Here is an 18,820-nt window from a genome sequence, read left to right as displayed (position 1 = left end):
TCTTTGCTCAGATGCTGGAAACTTTATTAAAAGTGATATACTGCACGGATCTAAGTGTGCTGATATCTACCAAGTCCAAATTTGCTCAAATAAAATACACGGGTGAAATGCGACGGCTCTTGCACTCTTGGGTGATTAGATAAACATTTTACGTCGGGAGCAGAGGAAAATCCATTATCAAGTTGTGAAGGCTGACTTGATTAACAAAATAAAAGGATATCAACTGCCGAGAAATACGATGAACAGTAGTCTGCGACTGAACTAAAACTATTCAACAAAGAAACATCACGATCACGGTTTAAGAATATCTAGATGGGAGTCTGCGTCTCAAAAGTTGTATTTTCTGCGGTTCTATCCAGAGTTTTCTATCCAGCTTTATGTGAAGCTGATGGACTAAAGCCCTCAACTTCACAGTATTTGGGAGACTCGAATTACAGCCACGTTTTTAATTTCTCATGATCAATCATACCGTCTACAGCCGCAGCTAATGTTTTTATACTGTCTGGAGTTTCTTCTTGTTCTCATTCATGTCCTCCGTCATGTTGCCAAAAGCAAAGTGTAACCCCTTCTTGATGCTCCGCAGGATAGAGGCCTTGTTTTCAGGTTGTAGGAAAAGGTAATAGTTGTTTTCTTTGTCACGCTGGGTGTTTGTTTGTGTACAGCGAGCTAACTGGCGGGACATTTTAGGGAAGGGTTGATGTAGACGTTGGTTCTCTGTTGTAAAGCTTTTCACTGGGATGTAAATGTTAATGAGCGGAGAAAGGGGAGAATACTTTGTAAAACTTGTACAATTATTATTTTTGTGTGTCTTTAATGGATCTTGAGACAGAATTTTTACTTAACCGATGTTTCTAGATTTTTATTTATGGTGTCAAGGTACAAAAATGTTGTACAGAGGTGCAGCTATGCACAGTCTTGTCTGCTTCTGTTTAGTAAATGCTATTTTTAAATGTTGGGGGGGGGGGGGGAATAAATGCATTATGGAATACTGAAATAACGTGAATGTCTTTTCTCTTGACTGATAATTAGCGGTGGAAACTGTACTCGCATCCTTTCTTAATTAAATACGATAAAGTAAATGGTTGTGAAAGTGAGGTTTTCCATAAAAATCCGAACTGAATAAAAATACACAACTATTATCAGCTAAATATGTTTAAAAGTAGCACAAATAGGGAGTCCTAGATGCGTCTAGTTTTATTGTTGTTCATGTTGTTCGGTAATTAAGTCTAGTGGTTTCCAACCAAGAGGTCGGGCCACAGCAAAGGGTCACAAAACAAGCCCGTGGGCTCTTGTGAAGATTAATTGCAAAATACAGAAACAACATTTTTGAAAGCGTTTTGCTTTCTTGTGAAATACTGGATTAGTCGGCCTTAAACATTTATTTGAATGAAAACTTCTGAGGAGTTTAAAGGCATAATGTCATTTTAGTAGAACTAAAAACAACGCGTACATGTCTGAAACATGACAACTAGGCAGTGTTTCTCGTTGATGATATTCATATGGTTGTCAAGGGATTTTTTTTTTTTTTTAGGTTGTATGCCCCCTAGTGGCCACAAATCGATTGATGGAGCATAAATGCAAGTATTATTCAGGTGGGTGTAGAGAATTCAATTCCAGCACATTTTTTGTAGATTTGTAAGAGCTTTGGTGCATGTTTGTTTTCACGAGCTGTGTTTACAATGACTTCTCTGTCAATTACATATAATCTTCTCCAAATCTTTTACCGAAAGATGTTTTCAGTGGGCTGCATCTTCCATATAATCTTTCCGGGAAGGAGAACCATCTGCAAAATGAGGAGTCCTGGAAAGAAACTCTCAGCTCAGTCACCGTCTCTATTCTGCTTGGATGGGACACACTCAATTTTACTTGTATGCTGTCACCCTGCATGGTCAACACATGAACCACTGCTACTCCAACTCTCCCGGTGGTTTTATACACAGGGGTGTTCAACAATTACAAGGTAGAAGTGTTTCATTTGCATAAAGATAATCACCTTAAGTGCCCTGCAACTGGCTGCTTACGAGCTGAGATTTAGATTTGTTTGACTTCATTTGACACCGTAAGAGAGAAAACTGGCCAACAGAAGTTTTAAATATAAATGTTTGTTTGAACCATTATAAATTCAATTTGAATTTATCTGCTAACGCATACATTTTCACATAGAGCTCAAAAATAGTTTTACATGAATTTGAACAGGTCAATGTTAACAATTCAGAGTGCAAATAGGGGGGGGGAATTGTTTGCAGAGCAACACTGGGATAAAGAAATTATCTGTGGAATCGTGACGACCACTTTAGCTGAATGTAAACTAGACAAACATGATTCTGAAGCCCTGACCAGGGTCAAATGAGGTCGAGACCAACAGAGATAGGAGCCGTGTGAGTCCAATTCAAGACAAAAACAGTCAAATAAATACTACAAGACACACAGCTAGGCTTACTGCATGGATGAATCTTTAATACAAACATCACCAGCATATTTTGGTTGGTGCTTTATTTAGTTCATATTTTTAAAAATGTCTCCAAATGTAAAAAGGACTCCAGGGGATTTTCCCATGGACACCAATGTAAATAAAAGAAAGGGTCCAAGATCATCTATTCACCACATGAAACGTGTCTTAAAGGAGCAGTACTTAGACACAAATAGTGGTGAATCTGCAGATTGTAACCAACTGAACACCCCTCACCTCATACGATTCTTAGTTTAAGGTGATTTTATACTGATGAAAATATAATTGTGAATATTATGTTCTGTTTCTGCCAATAGATCCCCATAAATTCTGCACACTGAACCTTTAAAAACATTTTTACTTTAAAATAATTTTGTGATGTCCATATACAGTTATTACTGTTAAATGGAAAACATGACTTTTAATAGTGTAATAACTAAGTTTCAATCGGCAGGATCAGTAACTGGTGGAAGCAGGAGCTGAGGGCGGAGGTCAGCTCCATGAGAGATAACCGAGAGAGCGCATTGAAAAAAAAAATGTACCTGGAGAAAAAGTGTGGCAGTAAGGCGGAAGTCTGGAGGAGAGGGTGGACAACTCTGAAAGGCACAAAGTGAAGGCTCAGTCGTGTCTTGTTATTGCACTTCAGTAACAACATCAGAGTCCGTTGTTTCTCATCAGTCCTGTATGCTGGAGGTGTCTGCTGGAATCACAGCCCTCCTCTACTTTCACGTAATAAATAATCCTCTGAGGGTCCCATCCAGATGTGGGTCCACAAAGTTGTCACCGTCTTTCCTTCTCAGCTGCTCTGAAAACAGAATCTGTGGCCTGCAGATGCTTTCAGCACGAGAGAGCAGCAAACATTCATAGATGTCAAATATGCGCTGCATCTGCAACATTTTTTAAAGTCTGCCGGAGGCTCTCTGTATCGTACGGAGTGAATTTGACAGTAGCCGGCAACTGACTGATGAGGTTTGTGTTGCACATCAGCTGGGTGAACACGTGGCTGTCCCTCATGATATCAGGACAAAACAGATTCCCTTGTGGTGAAGGAGGGGAGCTTCTGCGAGTGCTGCTGCCTCGCCTGGATAAACTGAGTATCCGTCGGAACAGGGACCTCCGCAGGAGGATGTAGATCCAGGGGTCAAGAATGGGATTCACTGAGGCGATCCTGATGGCAGCCAGATCTGCTTTGAGGTCATTTTTCAGAATGAAGCGGTTGGCAAACACTCGCACCTTCAAAGGAAAAACAAGTTACAACTCGCGTCTTTATATTAATAAAGTTTTAAAAATGCAGCAACGTGGTGCAGGTATACGTCATTCTTTTTCAGTATTTTTTTTTTTAGTTTTTATGACTCAAACAGTTATCATTTCCAAATGTAAGAAGTATATTAAGTTAAAAGTTTTGTGGGCAGCAAAGAAAAATGTTCCCTTCAAAAATGATTACATTTAAAAAATATTTTGGAGGTCTTAAAGGGCAAAACTAAAGTTTTTACCTACAGAGATCACTATGTATCAGTATCATAACAATAGGGAGAGCGGATTTGATTAAAAAATACAAGAAGCTAAGTCTTTTTCATCTCAATCTAGCATGCAAAGAAATAATGTTGGTAAAATGTCGTAAATGTAACACTAAACTGTAGGCATACAATTCCAGTAGTAACCCCTTTTAATATTATTTTTATTACATGCCAACATGGATTTTAGTTTCATTCTGTCTATTGGTCTCGTGAAGCAAACAATTCCACTTTTTTTTTTTTAATTTCTGGTGGGCAGGGTTCAGTTGAAAGAGGTTTTAACCAAAAGCAACTATTATGGTCAAATATAATACCTATACAAGTACAAAAGAAGGAGTTTTGAGGAAACCTGCTTACTTTTTTTACATCGTTTTTAACAACCCAGGATACAAAGTCGGGGAAACTGGCTCCAGCAACAACCTACAGTCTGTGGCAACAGACACATTAAAGCATCTGTATCAAACAAAGCCCCCCCCCCCCCCCTTCCCATGTGCTTCACGAATAGTTGCACCTGCATAAATTTGTTCAAGCAACAAGAATTGTAAGAAACAAAATCAACCATTATAAACCAGTTAGGCTACTGTTTAATTGATTAATTGACTCACCACTAGTGGGGCTGAACATGTCAGAACCACCGCGGAGGTCATCACCAGCACCGCGATCATCTGCGTCTCCGCGGCTGACGACAGAGCCCTCCACCTCTCCCGGACGCTGGCTCTGGTGGCGGATCGCTGCACGGTCCTCTGCCGCATCAGCAGCAGCGATCCGCACACGGCCAGGTTCAGCACGATGGTGCCCAGGATGAGCAGCAGGCTGAGGACGCCGTACAGGACGGTGTACGCGGTGGCCACCGGCTCGTGTGTCCTCCAGTCGATGAAGCACCAGGTCCTGGACGTCTGTAGCTTGCTGCTCGCCATGCCCGTCATCGGGAGGCAGCAGAAGAGAATGTGACTGATGTAAATAAAGAAAAAGAACTTTTGCGCAAAGCGTCGGTCCACTCCCCACCTCTGGTAGGTGTAAGGGCAGCATATAGCCAGGTAGCGCTCTGCTGCCATGGTGCATATGATGCTCAGTCCGGCTAAACCGAAAAACAATAGCAAGAAGGACTGAAACTCACAGACATGTCGGTTCTTCAGCACATTCTGGTCCAGGTAGTTGGCTATAGTGAGCGGACTGGCCAGGCAGGTGCCCAGCAGGTCGGTCACTGCCAGGCCACACACCAGCGTGTAGAAAGCGGAAGACTTTTTCGCCTGTCTTGGAACTGAAAGAACAATTATTGCAATTAAATTCCCAACGGCGCCCCCAGCAAACATAAAAATCGGTAAAGCGATTGCTGTCTCGACCCTGGTTGCTTGTGAATGCAGAGCCACCGTCTCGTTTATGGAAACAGATCCGTGCGTAAAGTTATGCCTTTCCATCGCCAAAAACACCCACACGCCGGCGTTTGTTAGGGAGACGTCCTTTGCTCTGTTTTGGGTTTGCGAGCGCTTTTCCTCTTCAGCCCCCTGCAGCAGAATATAAGGAGTCAGCAGGGGCATGTTCTCTGCAGTCTCATCCCCTCAGCGTTCCAGTAATCCAGAAGTCAACCAGAGGTCGTGGCGGGCAGCTGTGAGCTGAGAGGTGGGCTGGCACTACTGAAACACCCTGAAGACTAACAGGACAGATGGAAGGGATGGGTGCTCTGAGCTACACGAGCAGAAAAAAAAAGAAAAAAGATGCTGGTTTCTCACAATTTCCCCTTCGTCATCACAGACGTGTTTCTGGCAGCAGTATCTGGAGTTCAACTGGACTGGCCGGTGAGTAAACTACAGGGAGGCAGAATCAATTTCAACTGATTTTGTTTCTCTAATTTGAGCCATGTTTGGACGCTAAACATTAGATCGATTTCTCAGCTGACTCAGATGTTTGGATGGGAAGATGATGAAAAATAAATAAATCATAATGAAGGAATGGATTTTATGCACACAAACAAAATCCATCAAGTTTGCTCCAAAGTTGAAAGTTTTGAAATGGAGAGGTCTGTCATTCAACAACAGTTTTATGTTTTAATATGAATAACTTTTGTTGAATGTGTGCTTCATAAAAATTACAACAGATTTGGTTTCATTTGCTCAGGACTTGAGATATTCGTCTTTAAATCGTTGCCACCACACCTGTAAGAGGATGGCGAGTGGTGCGAGCTGGCACATTTCATTCAAAGAAATGCCACAACAAATACATACATTTCACTGTGAACACTTTTTTACTGAAACAACAGTGCATCCTGTGGATTACCCAGAACACTGCGGAAAAAAACCTGCAAAAAAAAAAAGGTCATTGATGAATTTCTTTAAATCAAATTGTCACTTCTTGCAGTAAAATTGTCAGACATTTAAGTAAAATAGTTTGCATGCAGTGAACTCTTCCTCAACGATGCAGAAAACTTCATGAATGTTGTAAAAATCTCCAAATAAAACAAACTATAAATTGATTCCACTCGTGCATAATCAGGATTTGGAGACAAACCATATCACCTGTTCACTTTTTAAAATTTGAGTTTCGAACACCATGTCACAAAGCTCGCGCAGTGCTGTTTTTGTCACCTTCGAAATATCTCAAAAATCTGTCCTATTTTAGCATTTGATGATGCTGAGAACATTATACATGCCTTCATCTCCTCACGCCTAGACTACTGCAACAGCCTCTTCACCTGCCTCAATTAAAAAGCCATCAATCGACTTCAAACTGTTCAGAACTCAGCTGCCAGACTTTTAACTAAAACCAGGAAAAGGGACCACGTCACACCCGTTTTAGCCCCCTTGTGTTGGCTCCCAGTATGTTTTAGAATTGATTTTAAGATTTTACTGGTGATTTTTAAGACACTTCACGGCCTCTCTCTCTCTCCTATTTAGCTGACCTGATTGTCCCGTACAAGCCTGCCCGTAATCTGAGATCCTCAGACAAAAAACGTTGATCTGTTCCGGAGACGCGTCTTAAAACTAAAGGTGACAAAGCATTTTCAGTCAGAGACCCCAAATAATGGAGCGAGCTGCCTGAGGAAATAAGGTCTGCAGGGTCAGTGACGTCTTTTTAGTCTCTTCTTAAAACATACTTTTATCGGAGCGCCTTTGCTGATTTTAGTTGATTTTAATGATCAACTCTTATTTCTTATATACCCTGTTTTAATTTGTTTTTAATTTGTTTTTATGGTTGTTTTATACGATCATTGTGTTGTTAAAACTCGTTAGAATTCACTTGTTGTTGGGTTTTTTTAATGGCTTATTTTATGTGAAGCATTTTGTAAGTTTAGAAAAATGCTATACAAATAAAGTCTATTATTATTATTATTATTATTATTATTATTATTATTATTATTATTATTATTATTATTATTATTATTCCCAGATAGATCTCTCTTTCCAGAAACCGGGTGCACAATGTTTTATTTCATGTGTAGTTTGATTAATTCCAGTGTATGAGGGCGGAAATTGGAATTGTGTCAGGAAGGATGTCATACTACCCTAATGTAATAAAACCAGTGTTGACTGCAAATAAGAAGCAGCATCAAAACATATAAATACAGAAAAATGAGTTGCAGATCTGCATCGCTTCTGTTTCCACTTTTCTTCACTTTTTCTTGACTAAACTAAGGATAAAGTCCCCGTTTCTTCATGCTTTTGTCTTTCTTCAACAATGGTAAAAACTATCTGAATGTTACATCAAGCGCAAAAGCTTTCCTCCATTGTGCTGTTGTGGTTGATATTTTCCCGGTGACCATCCTCTGTGTTCAAACTGCAGCACACAAACGTGGATGACTGTAAATGGTTGTGAGGAACAACAAAGGGCTGATGGACACAGAGGAACACTCAGTGCACTTTGCCTGCTCCGACTCTTGGCGGTCACACATTCATTACAGTGTGACTTATGTTTACAGAGAGGAGCAGCGGAGAGGGGTCTCTGTCTGCAGCCAACCTTTAAAGACAAAACACAACACCTCTCCGAAAGGTAAACCGTAGTCACTGCTCATCTCTGCTGCAGATGAAAAGGAGCTGGCAGACTGCAGAAACAATAAGTTGCTTAAGTGATGCCAGGCTTGGAAACTCCAACTCCAACTCCAACCGGAATGTCCTTCAGTTCACCGTGAATTACGGGATGTTTTAGTTCTCGCTGCGTGGTTTATAGTGCTCTTCAGATTCCTGTGCAGTTAATGCATTTATTGCAAATACACCTAAAATACGTTATCTCAGTCTGTGGTCTCAGCTGTGGGCTCAAGCTATAAAAAAATGTCTGACTTTACCGTATGACTAATCAGCCAAAAAGAACTTGTCTCAATATACCCCTAAAAGGTCAATATCTAGAGTTTTTCCTGGTCACTAACCTGTCACTACACTCCTCTGACTAGTGAGTCAGCACGTAAAGTCAGCCTCTGTTCTAAAAACATTTAATGTTGATGACGTTACTGGTCGCTGATAAAATATCAGATCTTTTCAACAGTCTCGTTCAACTTAGTTCCCGTTAAACACTGTACTTTGAGAAGTTATTTCAGCCCTGTTCCCAAATTGGCGACGTCAGTGAAGCTCTAAACACAGGTGTTTGTGCAGCCCAAAATCACTGGGATGAGACACTGAGACCAACCAGGCCTCAGGATAACTGCCTTCATTGTTGCTCGCTTAAATGTCCAAACATTTTGAAAACTGTCCAACACAGTATTTCAGTGACCATGTTGATCTCTTTAAATTGCTTGTTTTTGTCCAATCAACTGTATGAGAACATCTCACTTCTGATGTATTTCTGAAATACACTAGGTTGAATCATTAACAATTTGTTATTTGATATAAATGAGAAACAAAAACACTTTAACCCAATATTGAATTGTAAAGTTACCGCAATTTGAAGACTTGCATCAAGTCACGCATGTAAATTGTACAACACTTTAAAATATACAGTAATTACAATATGAGAATACAAATCTTTTACCAAATCTGAAACATTTCAATTTTGAAAAATGTTGGAGGTCTGACCCCTGATTAAGACCAAAAGAGGTATAAACAACAGCCATAGAGCGGTCCAAGCATTTCTATATCGATCTTTCCTGTAACTGTAAATAGTATAACATATTTCTCATATCCATGTCGTTGTATACATTGCACTCTGGATGAGTTAAGAAAATATTCTTTAATCTAGAGCAACAGATTAGGATAAAACCTGTTGCTGAATCTCCAAATGTTGGTCTTTTTGTTCCATGTCAAGCTGTTTGAAAGATATTCTAAGAGATGGGATGATATTAGTTATATATATATATATATATATATATATATATATATAGATAGATAGATAGAAACTTCATCCCCATCTTCTGGGTAATCCATCGGCTTCCAGAGGGTGGCTCCGTGACTTGGCAAATATTGACCCGTTGGGATTTATATTGTGGTAACCTGCAAGACCTGGGTTTCTGTTGTTATTTGATAATGGCTGTGAGGATGTGTGTGCACTTACCGGACATAGCATCTTATCAAACATTATATACGCACTGTACTGGGATTTATTTTCAAATTAATTTCCGCTGATGAAGTTGGAGCTGCTGTGCACCGATTATTGCTGCTCTTAAAAACTGATGAAATTGAAAGCACTGATGAAGCACTGATGAAATTGAAAGCACTCTATACAGGGGATTTTCTCCCAATGTAAGGGTTTGTTTATGGTCGTAAAGAGTCATAGGAGTTTGGCATTCAGCAACACTGTTCCTGTTTACCTTCACCCACTGTGGTATTTACAAGCCAGTCAGATTGTTCATATAATGTACCTGCAAAACTGAGCAGGTGATTATAAATGCTTTTAAATCACATTCACGGTCATTTATGACAATATAATGGACACCAAATAGGCCCTGTGGCTTTAGTACAGAAATATGAAGGGAAAAAATGCTCTTAACGTGGACATTTTAAAAAAACAATATTAACAAAAAGGAAAAAATATACGTACATTTTGACGTGTGAAAATGTGTCTCTTTGGGTAACCACCAAACGTCAGAGAAACTGAGCCTCGTGTTTAGCTTGATCACAGAGCAATGTTTTAGTTTATCCAGAGGTCATACGATTTCCACAACACACACACAAGAACATGTAATCCTTCAGTTCAAGTTTGAATATGAAACACGCAACTGCAGCAGAGTTATTGTCCCTCACGACATGAAATGGGATGTGGGAAACACTTAACCGCAGTGGTTGGAGTAATCCTACTGAAGCTCATGCAGATCCAGATGTTAGAAAGTTCCCGGTGTATTTGTTGTCATCATTCATGCTTTTGAGGTCAAAGTTAATTATTTGGAAAATAATCTATCTGCATTTATACTGATCATCTTCACATGACATTACAGGTTACATTACTGACACTGACCACTAAAAGTAGAAAAACAAACTGGGGGATGAAAAATGTCTCGCTGAGTCAGTGTGATTGTTGCAGATTCTTGATGCTTTCTCACCATCAGACAAAATTTGATTCAATTCAAATTCATCTCGCTATCATTGTGTGCAAATGTTTGGAGAAACTGTATTTTGGCGTTTGGCAACATTGTTTTTGAAACTTTTATGCCAAGTCCTTTGAAATAAATTAAACAGTACAGTGTAAGTCGGCTTTGGCTCATAAATGGCATTTCAATTCAGGGGTACTTTATTGTCAAACTGCACCGGTCCGATACTGGAATAATTCAGGTGGAGAATCCACTCCATTCGGCAGCACATGGGTTAAATTTAGACCAGTGTCTAACTCTTCTGGTGAGTCAGTCATCACGCGCCTGGCATTTATATCAATTTGGACACCGAGGTCTTGTACTCAGTCAGTTTATGTTTTTTTTTTTTTCATGTTGCTGTTGGCAGCAAGATGGATGGTACAGTTAAGATATTACACATGGTGGGTATTTTTTTTATTTATTTTTTTTATAAAAAGGAAACGAGGGTTCACCTTCCTGCTGTGCAAGATGTACATCAGACTAACTGGCTTGACTCCAAAATCAGCCAGCTGATGGCAAAGCAACCCAAACATTATAAATCCTTGACACAATGCATGGCAGTAAATCCTCCCACAGCCCAGCCCTGCTGTCTGTGTGGTTCTTTCTCAAATATCTTTTGACTTTTTCACCGTCACTGTTGGGAAATGTGAGCGTAACGGGTATCCCCCACTTGTTCTTGTTTAAAAGGAAACTTGAGGCGCCGTAGGTGCTGCGATGACAGCGTTCTGCATAACCTTTGGTGCTTTCTGCAGATTGGCTCGTAAAGTTGATTAAATCTGGTATTTAATGTCCTCGGGTTATGGAAGTCTCTACCGCTCTGCCAAATCTGTCATTCTGACCTAAATATTCTGTGCTTGTCTATTATTTTGACTTAAAATGAATCCCTCTCATTTAGAAGAGATGTTAGGAAAGCCGTGCCTAATCTGATATGAAACGCTTCCTGTTTCTGGGGGTTTTCAGGAAATTAGCTCCCTGAGAAAATGTTTGTGTATTCAGAAAAGCCTTTTTACTAAACTATCATGTCACGAGTGACCTGGGCCATAAATATTTATTTCAGAAAATGTATCATTTGCATTTTGAACTCTCCTACCAGGAGGTGGGCCTTGCAGTTTAAAAGAAAGCATTATTACTGAGACCTGTCAGGTTTTCTTTGGAAAAACAGCCACTTTCCTCTCGGTAACATTTCTGAGTATGTTGGAAACATAAAAACAGCAATAGAAAAATATTGTACTTGGATTCTTTTTAATCAGTGAAAATGTGTAATCACAACTCGAATGTAATAAAAATACAAATAATATACTATTGACTACATACATACAAAGTAATTATCAGTAAGCACATGAGAGAATGTGTCTATTTACACTCCAGATTTCATTGGTTATATTTTCAAGAAGATATCTGCATGCGCAGTGTGTCTCTCAACAAGCATTCCTGAGTGAGTGGACAGTCAGTATTGCTTTTAAGGATTCCACGTGGTGTTTAGTTTACTCATCAACTGCCGTACTCCTCGGCTTGTGAAAACAGTTGCGTAATGTCCCCTGTGACACAAGAGGAGATACGTCCAGTCTGAGAAAATAACCCTGATGATGTCCCGGTGGTGTCATCAGGTTTATCTTGACTTCAGTTTGAGATCTTGACTGTTCACTTATTCATTGCTTCCTGTATAACATACACATGCATATAGTTTCCTCAATAGAGAGCCGGGGTGAAACCAGAACTTGAATTGAATTTCCCGTAAGCGCTAAAAGTTCATTGGCTAAAGGTCGCAGCTCGACAGAAGCAGAGAGATCATGAATGAGTTGAGGGGTCGCAGCTAATTCATATGTGTGTAATAGAGAGGAGTGAACTCTGTGGAAGTTGTTGTCATTCGTTAATTGACTATATGAGGGTGTTGTTGAAAGGAAGATGGATGAAAGAAATGCTAAATGAGAGACGGCACAGATTTATTGGGTTCTCTCTCCTGCTGCTGTGAATACAAAACGTGACAGATGTCATGACTTCGACTCTGTCGGGATCAGTATGAATGCAGATGTTGGACACTTTGTAATCATCATCATTTTGCGTCATTGCCACCAGCAGTTGAATTGTGCAAATGTAATTTAAAATCTATAAAATGCCAGGCATTGCATTGTGGGATTGTGAGCAGAAGATCGCACATGGCATGTATTCTTGGGCTTTTTTTTTTTTGCCCCATTGTGGACATTTTTAGGGCAAACAATAAATTGTGTACACCACATAGTAAGGAATGATTTTACTTCATACTGCGTCATGAAAGTGAACAGTTAACTGAAATATCACAAAACCTATTTGACAGATTGCCATGAACATGAATGAAGTACAGATATTCATGTTCCCAAGAGGATGAATCCTAATTGCTTTGGTGAGCCCCTGACATCTCCTGCAGTGGCATTAACTGGTCAAAAATTTGTATTATTCAGTGAAATATTTTTATCTAACGGGTGGATGTGTGCAAGACTTTGCACAGACATTCATGGTTTACAGAGGCTGTATCACACTGACTTTTCTTCTCCTGGTTTTGAGAGAAATGTCCCAAAATGCTGATGTTAGCATTTAGCTGTAAACTCATGTTTTAATCTGATACATGCATAATGAAATGCAAAGTTCTTCCTGTCAGATCCACACTACAGTTTATCACCAACCAATTAAAAGTCGTATTTAAAGTGTGGCACATGAGTAATTACATAACATCATGATCAAGTGCAGTTATTTCTGGAGTGAGGTGTTCTGTCTCTCTTTGATGTGTTCATGAAGTGTTGTGTATCAAATCCTCAAAATTCTTTTCAAATGATTTATTAGCTGTCGTTTTCTTATATAGAACTTGTTCTGTTGTCTATTTTTCCACTATCTCTCTTATTTTTAAGACACTTGTAGTAATCCAGCTGTTATTTTCATAAACTACCACCCAAAGCCTGTCATGACCTCACATTCTTCCAGGGAAAGCGACATGCACTTTCTATCCCTTATGTTAGAGCCTCTTCAGTCCCCCGTTAAGAGTTCCCATGTATTCGGTCCTCCCAGCGGATGTTAATATATTACTAGTGAGTCTGCAGCCTGACCTTTGACTCTGAGAAATTAAGGATAATAGTCAAACGCAGCAGAGCAGCTGGATCAGAGCAGAGACAGGTGAGGCGGATGAAACAACTTCTCTCCTACCTTTTAGACAATACAAATACGAAGTCCTTTTAGACCTTTTGATTTTTTTTTCTTGCTGTTTAATCTGATATTCATTGATATTTTTTTGTTTCAACCTACTCAACTGATGCTGCATTCTCTTTTGCAGCCAACAAGTGACAGCCTTATTGTGCCCACGGGATCCCTGAGCCCCCTCAGCCCTGAATTTTCAAACAGACGTTATCATGATGGAGACAGAGCAAACAGCTGGAAGTTATCCTGCACCGGTCCAAACAGCTGCCAGAACCTGGCTGCCCTCCAACGCTAGAGGTATGAATGCTTGGCCACTGATCTCTCAGAAAACAATAAATTCAGAGTTGTTTGACTAATGTCAGTGGGAAAAGTTCCCTCCAAACTGAATAGAGGTTCAGACAGAAAGCAAAGACGGTTTGCACCTTGCGTCAGTTGTCCATATTTAAATGCCGGACACACCGTGCAGTCTGTGTTTATTTGCCTCTAACTGAACTCACCAGACTCTTTATGTTATTTTCCTGCAGGCTCGCCCCTGTTTCTCCTCAACTCTGCAAGTCTGACACAAATGCATAAAGCACAGACATAAAAAAAACAACATAAAGTTTAAACTTTTTCGAGTCATGTCAGTTCATGTCACACAAGTGGATGCACATCTAACTTTTACACTGATATTGTCACACTGGACACAGTCCAGTAAAAGTTAAGATCTCTTGGGCTCCGTCCATTAACTTTATTGAAAGTCAATACTAAACAGCTGTAGTAATAATTAGTATAAATAGATTACATTAAATCATTCAATCCTGTTAAAGCAAAGAAACACCATTATTTTAACCACATTAGAACAAATGATGTTTTTATTGGCAAGAGTGCTGATACAGTACAGTTTGTCCAGGAGTCAGCTGTGGGACAGTAAGTTAACATCTGATGGGAAATGAGATGTTTTCAGGTGTTTGTTTTGTGTTTCTTCTGTGTTCTTCCTTCTGGAATGTGTTCAGCTGTTCCAGCTATTTTAGAAACACAATTGATGTCACTTGTTGACTTTGACATGTAACACACTTCCAACCCTGACAAGCTTTCATGTCTGTTTATCTGGTGTAAACTTTCCATTTAGCAAAAATAGCTGTTGAATCAACAAACTGATGGATTGTTGGTGAAACTTGTAAAGTGTAATTCTTACATATTACTTTTTATAATCCTCTTTGACATGTCAAACATTAACCATTATGAGCAATGATGGTTTTATGAGAACGTGATTGCTTCACATTCAGGTTCTCTGCCTATAAAAACAAAAGTGCACCTTCAGGAGTCACACTTTTATGATAAAGGACTGGAGCAAGGATTGTAAAATCTTTTAAAACCTTGAATCTGAAGTTTTGTTCTCATCGTTGGCTGTTTGTTTTTTTTAGTTTAGACCAAAGTAAAACGTAAAATAAGTCATATTTTCAATGTTACAATTGTATTTTCATTTAAGGTAATGAGAAGACCTGGTCATTTTTTATATTTGCGAAGTCTCACAAAGGTAGATACTGAACAGATCTGTTATTTTTTACTTTTTCTGATAAAACATCTGATCTTGCGGTTTAATATTCACTTGTCATGACTACTACACTTTTTTATGCTTGTGTTTAAGCACTCACAGCAGTTTGTTAAGGTTATGGAAAGATTTAACAAAAGCCGTGATCTTTGATTATTCAAAAGTGCCTTTGCTGCCTAAACCAAATCACAGACAGGACTCCGGATTTTAACTCTGGTCTCTGGTGCGACATTGATGCGCTTTGTACAACCATCAACCATCACAACCACCTCCTGCTGACGGTTCATAATTATAGGGCTCATGTGAAGGTTTCCAACCTCACAACACAAAATAGTTAACAAGAGTGAAAATCTCCAAACGACTTACACAAAAAGATGGATTGGATGCTGCTCATTAATCTTAAATTATAAAATATGTTTTTAGATTTTTAAAAAAAAGTTCAGTAGGAGTGATTTTTAATGTTCAATTGTCACAACACAAAAGATAGTCACAAAAGGTACGATCTGCTCGAGCTGTAAGTCTGGAGCAAGGTGTAACAAACAAGAAGATCAACGAGCCACTTAAATCTTCAGTCTGCTGTAAATGACATTTATATACAATAAATGTGCAACAGTAGTTTCAGAGAAATGCAATGCTACCTGGATAATTTTTTAATCTAAACAATGAGCTGTTGAATCAACTAAATGAAGGTATTTGATAAGATGCAAAAATATACATTAACCAACGTAATTTTATTTTCTACGTGTCCATTCTTGTGACGTGTCCACTCATAAATACTAAAGCATGATTCACAGCACTTGTGAAAAGATTGTAGTCGACATTGTGAAATATTGATGAGTAAAAATGACCTACAGAGCACAGACAGGAAGCGTTTCATACAGTGGGTACGGAAAGTATTCAGACCCCTTTACATTTTTCACTCTTTGTTTCATTGCAGCCATTTGCTAAAATCAAAAAAGTTCATTTTATTTCTCATTAATGTACACTCAGCACCCCATCTTGACAGAAAAAAACAGAAATGTAGACATTTATGCAAATTTATTAATTTAGCGGAAATCAGTCTGGACCACTTGTTGGCTCAGGAATGTGTGCTGCTTGAGCCAAGTCAAACTTCTCTGTTTATAATTCCTGACTTTATCCAACTCTCTTTTTTGAACTCTGACACGATGAGAAAATACCAGTGTCAGTATCATATGAGGGACTGCTTTGCCCTAGTTTGGTTTGGTTTTTGGAAAATATCCTTGGCTATTTGTAAAATACATCAGACTTTCTCTACGATAGAAAGGCTGAGTTGTGTCAGATGTCAAACTAAACAGTGACTAAAAGCCCATAAACTGTTGCATGAGGCAAGTGAAGCTGTTTAAGAGTCGACCTTTGCTTCAACAACATCCTGACATTTCCATAATCGCTGAATTACCTGTTTTCATTCCAGGAAATGAGATGAAACATTTACTAAGGATCATGCAAGGGCTCATTCAGCAATTTGCTTACACACACAAAACACGCATTCAATGCATTCCTGTGCAGATCAGTCATTTAGAAACATACACACAAATATTTACTCATATTAGCACACAAAACCACATGTATTACACGTTGTGCAAACACAGACACACAAACAGATGCATTACAATTAAAGACGTGCAAACTAATTCAGTGCATAAATACACAAATAGTTTATGACACACAAACATGAACAAACATCTAATTAAACCAAATATACACAGAACTCCTCACTCTCACAGATTCCCACACCACAGTCATGCAGATTTATCATCTTGGTTTGACCTCCTCTCTTCGTGTTTCCCAGGAGCCTCGAGAGCACTGACTGACACTGTGTCCCGTTTCCATGGGGACGGGGTTCGCTACAAGGCCAAGCTGATCGGCATGGACCCGGTACTCGATGCCCAGGGAGAGAAGATGTGCTGGGACTCTATGATGAAGCTGAAGGTAGTCTGTCCTAAATTCGCCAAAATAAATGTACCTCAGGTTTTTCATGATTAAAGCTGCTTAATTATCTGTGAGATAGATATTCTTGTCCTCAGCAGTCATGTGAGAATAAATTCAAAATAATCACCGGGCGTCTCATATCAAATGACGAGTGACATTATAATCTGTCATCAATGGATGTTATGACTTTAAGTGACTCCATATCAGAGACCAATGTTTTATTCAGACCTTCACAATAAAAGGCTTTTTTATCAAAAGGAGTAAAAAAATTTTTTTTTTAAAACCTGCTTACAGCTCTAAGGATGACAATCCAACAGTCTGACTGTACACTTCAGTCCACACTCACACATCTCAATGATAATGGATAGAATGATTTCTCCCCTAACCTTTTATCTGCCTCCATCATCAGGTCCATGTTTTACATTTGTTCTTTATGTTTGTTCTGGTACAAAAACATGTGACAGGATTTGTAGAGCACTCTGCTGCCAGATCTTCAGTCTTTGCTGTACACTCAATCAGTGTGTTGTTAAGTGTATTTACTCAGTTGAGAGGTCAATGCTCCACCCAGACTTTTAAAGACTTTCAAAAGTGTTTTTGTTGATGAAAACTATCTTCATGTGTTGTTTGTTGGTTCTTGGTAGGTTTTAGCTGGTCTTAAGGTTTGATGAAGCTTTATTCTTAAACATCAAAACAATATAAACCATGAGGTACCCCCTACAGCGTACAGGAGTCAGAGCTTTGGTGAAGGAACTGGTTTTTTCAGATAAGAAAAGAGTTGTGGGAAAATTCCTGCTGTGGAAAATGATCTTTTGTGTGTTTGACATCCTGCTGACTCCTGACATGTCAATGACTTCAGACCCTGTAATCTCTCTGGACTTTACATGATCCAGTGAGAGCTCATATCTGTCAATCGGCAACAACTTCAAAATAGGACAACAACAAAAAATAACAAAACAATAACAAACAATATAACAGTCATGGTCTACAGAAGCCGAGTTAGGGTCATTGAAAAATATAGCCGTAGCTGTGTAACTCTTGTAAACATGTCGTACATCAATATGAATTCATGCTGGTCCCACATTAGCATCTCTGCCTCAAACTCTCTGGACATTGATTTGATAGATTTGTTTCAGCTTCTCATTGGAATAATATGTTTTTAATATAATGTTTATTTTTTATCCCTGTCACCTGCACTGTGTGTGTGTGTGTGTGTGTGTGCGTGCGTGCGTGCGTGTGTGTGTGTGTGTGTGTGTGTGTGCGTGCGTGCGTGCGTGTGTGTGTGTGTGTGTGTATGTGTGTGTGTGTGTGTGTGTGTGTGTGTGTGTGTGTGTGTGTGTGTTGAAGGGCTTCGAGCAAGCAGCGAGGAGACAGGGGAAACACAAGCAGAGAGTTTGGTTGAAAATTTGCTCCAGCGGCTTGAAGATTGTGGATGAGAGGACTGGGGTGAGTCACTCGGTTTACAACTGTCCCAACTGTCTCTCTCCTCATTGCGTTGTCCTGAAGTTGTAGCACCCCCTTCAAGTTAATCTTGTCCACAAAATTGGACAATTCTTAGGATTCCTTCAGGAGGTGAAGCTGATATTTATGACGCTCTTAAACGCCTTCTGAGTGCCAATCTACAAATACAATTAAATCATCCCGCCTTAGTTAAAGGTTAAAGACTGTATTTTGTTCAGCATTTAAGACAGTTTTGTTTTCTGATAAAAATCTGTCAAACAGTT

General features: G+C 39.3%; 1 protein-coding gene across 1 annotated transcript; it reads right to left on the bottom strand.

Annotated features, from left to right (window-relative positions):
* Positions 1–2,884: 2,884 nt before the first annotated feature.
* LOC138200661 (prostaglandin E2 receptor EP4 subtype-like) lies at positions 2,885–5,501 on the bottom strand. Its single transcript, XM_069153541.1, has 2 exons — positions 4,569–5,501; positions 2,885–3,682 (listed from the first exon to the last, which is right to left on the bottom strand). Exons 1-2 carry the CDS (start codon positions 5,499–5,501, stop codon positions 3,320–3,322), a joined length of 1,296 nt encoding a protein of 431 aa, XP_069009642.1. The 3' UTR covers positions 2,885–3,319.
* Positions 5,502–18,820: the final 13,319 nt, after the last annotated feature.

This window comes from Embiotoca jacksoni, unplaced genomic scaffold (assembly GCF_022577435.1).
Source record: "Embiotoca jacksoni isolate LCO1_2020_lvr unplaced genomic scaffold, fEmbJac1.0.p SCAF_19, whole genome shotgun sequence".
In the NCBI taxonomy this organism is placed as follows: domain Eukaryota; kingdom Metazoa; phylum Chordata; class Actinopteri; family Embiotocidae; genus Embiotoca; species Embiotoca jacksoni.
The sequence above is the reverse complement of the archived record's forward strand: the minus strand, read 5'-3'. Positions and strand labels throughout refer to the sequence as shown.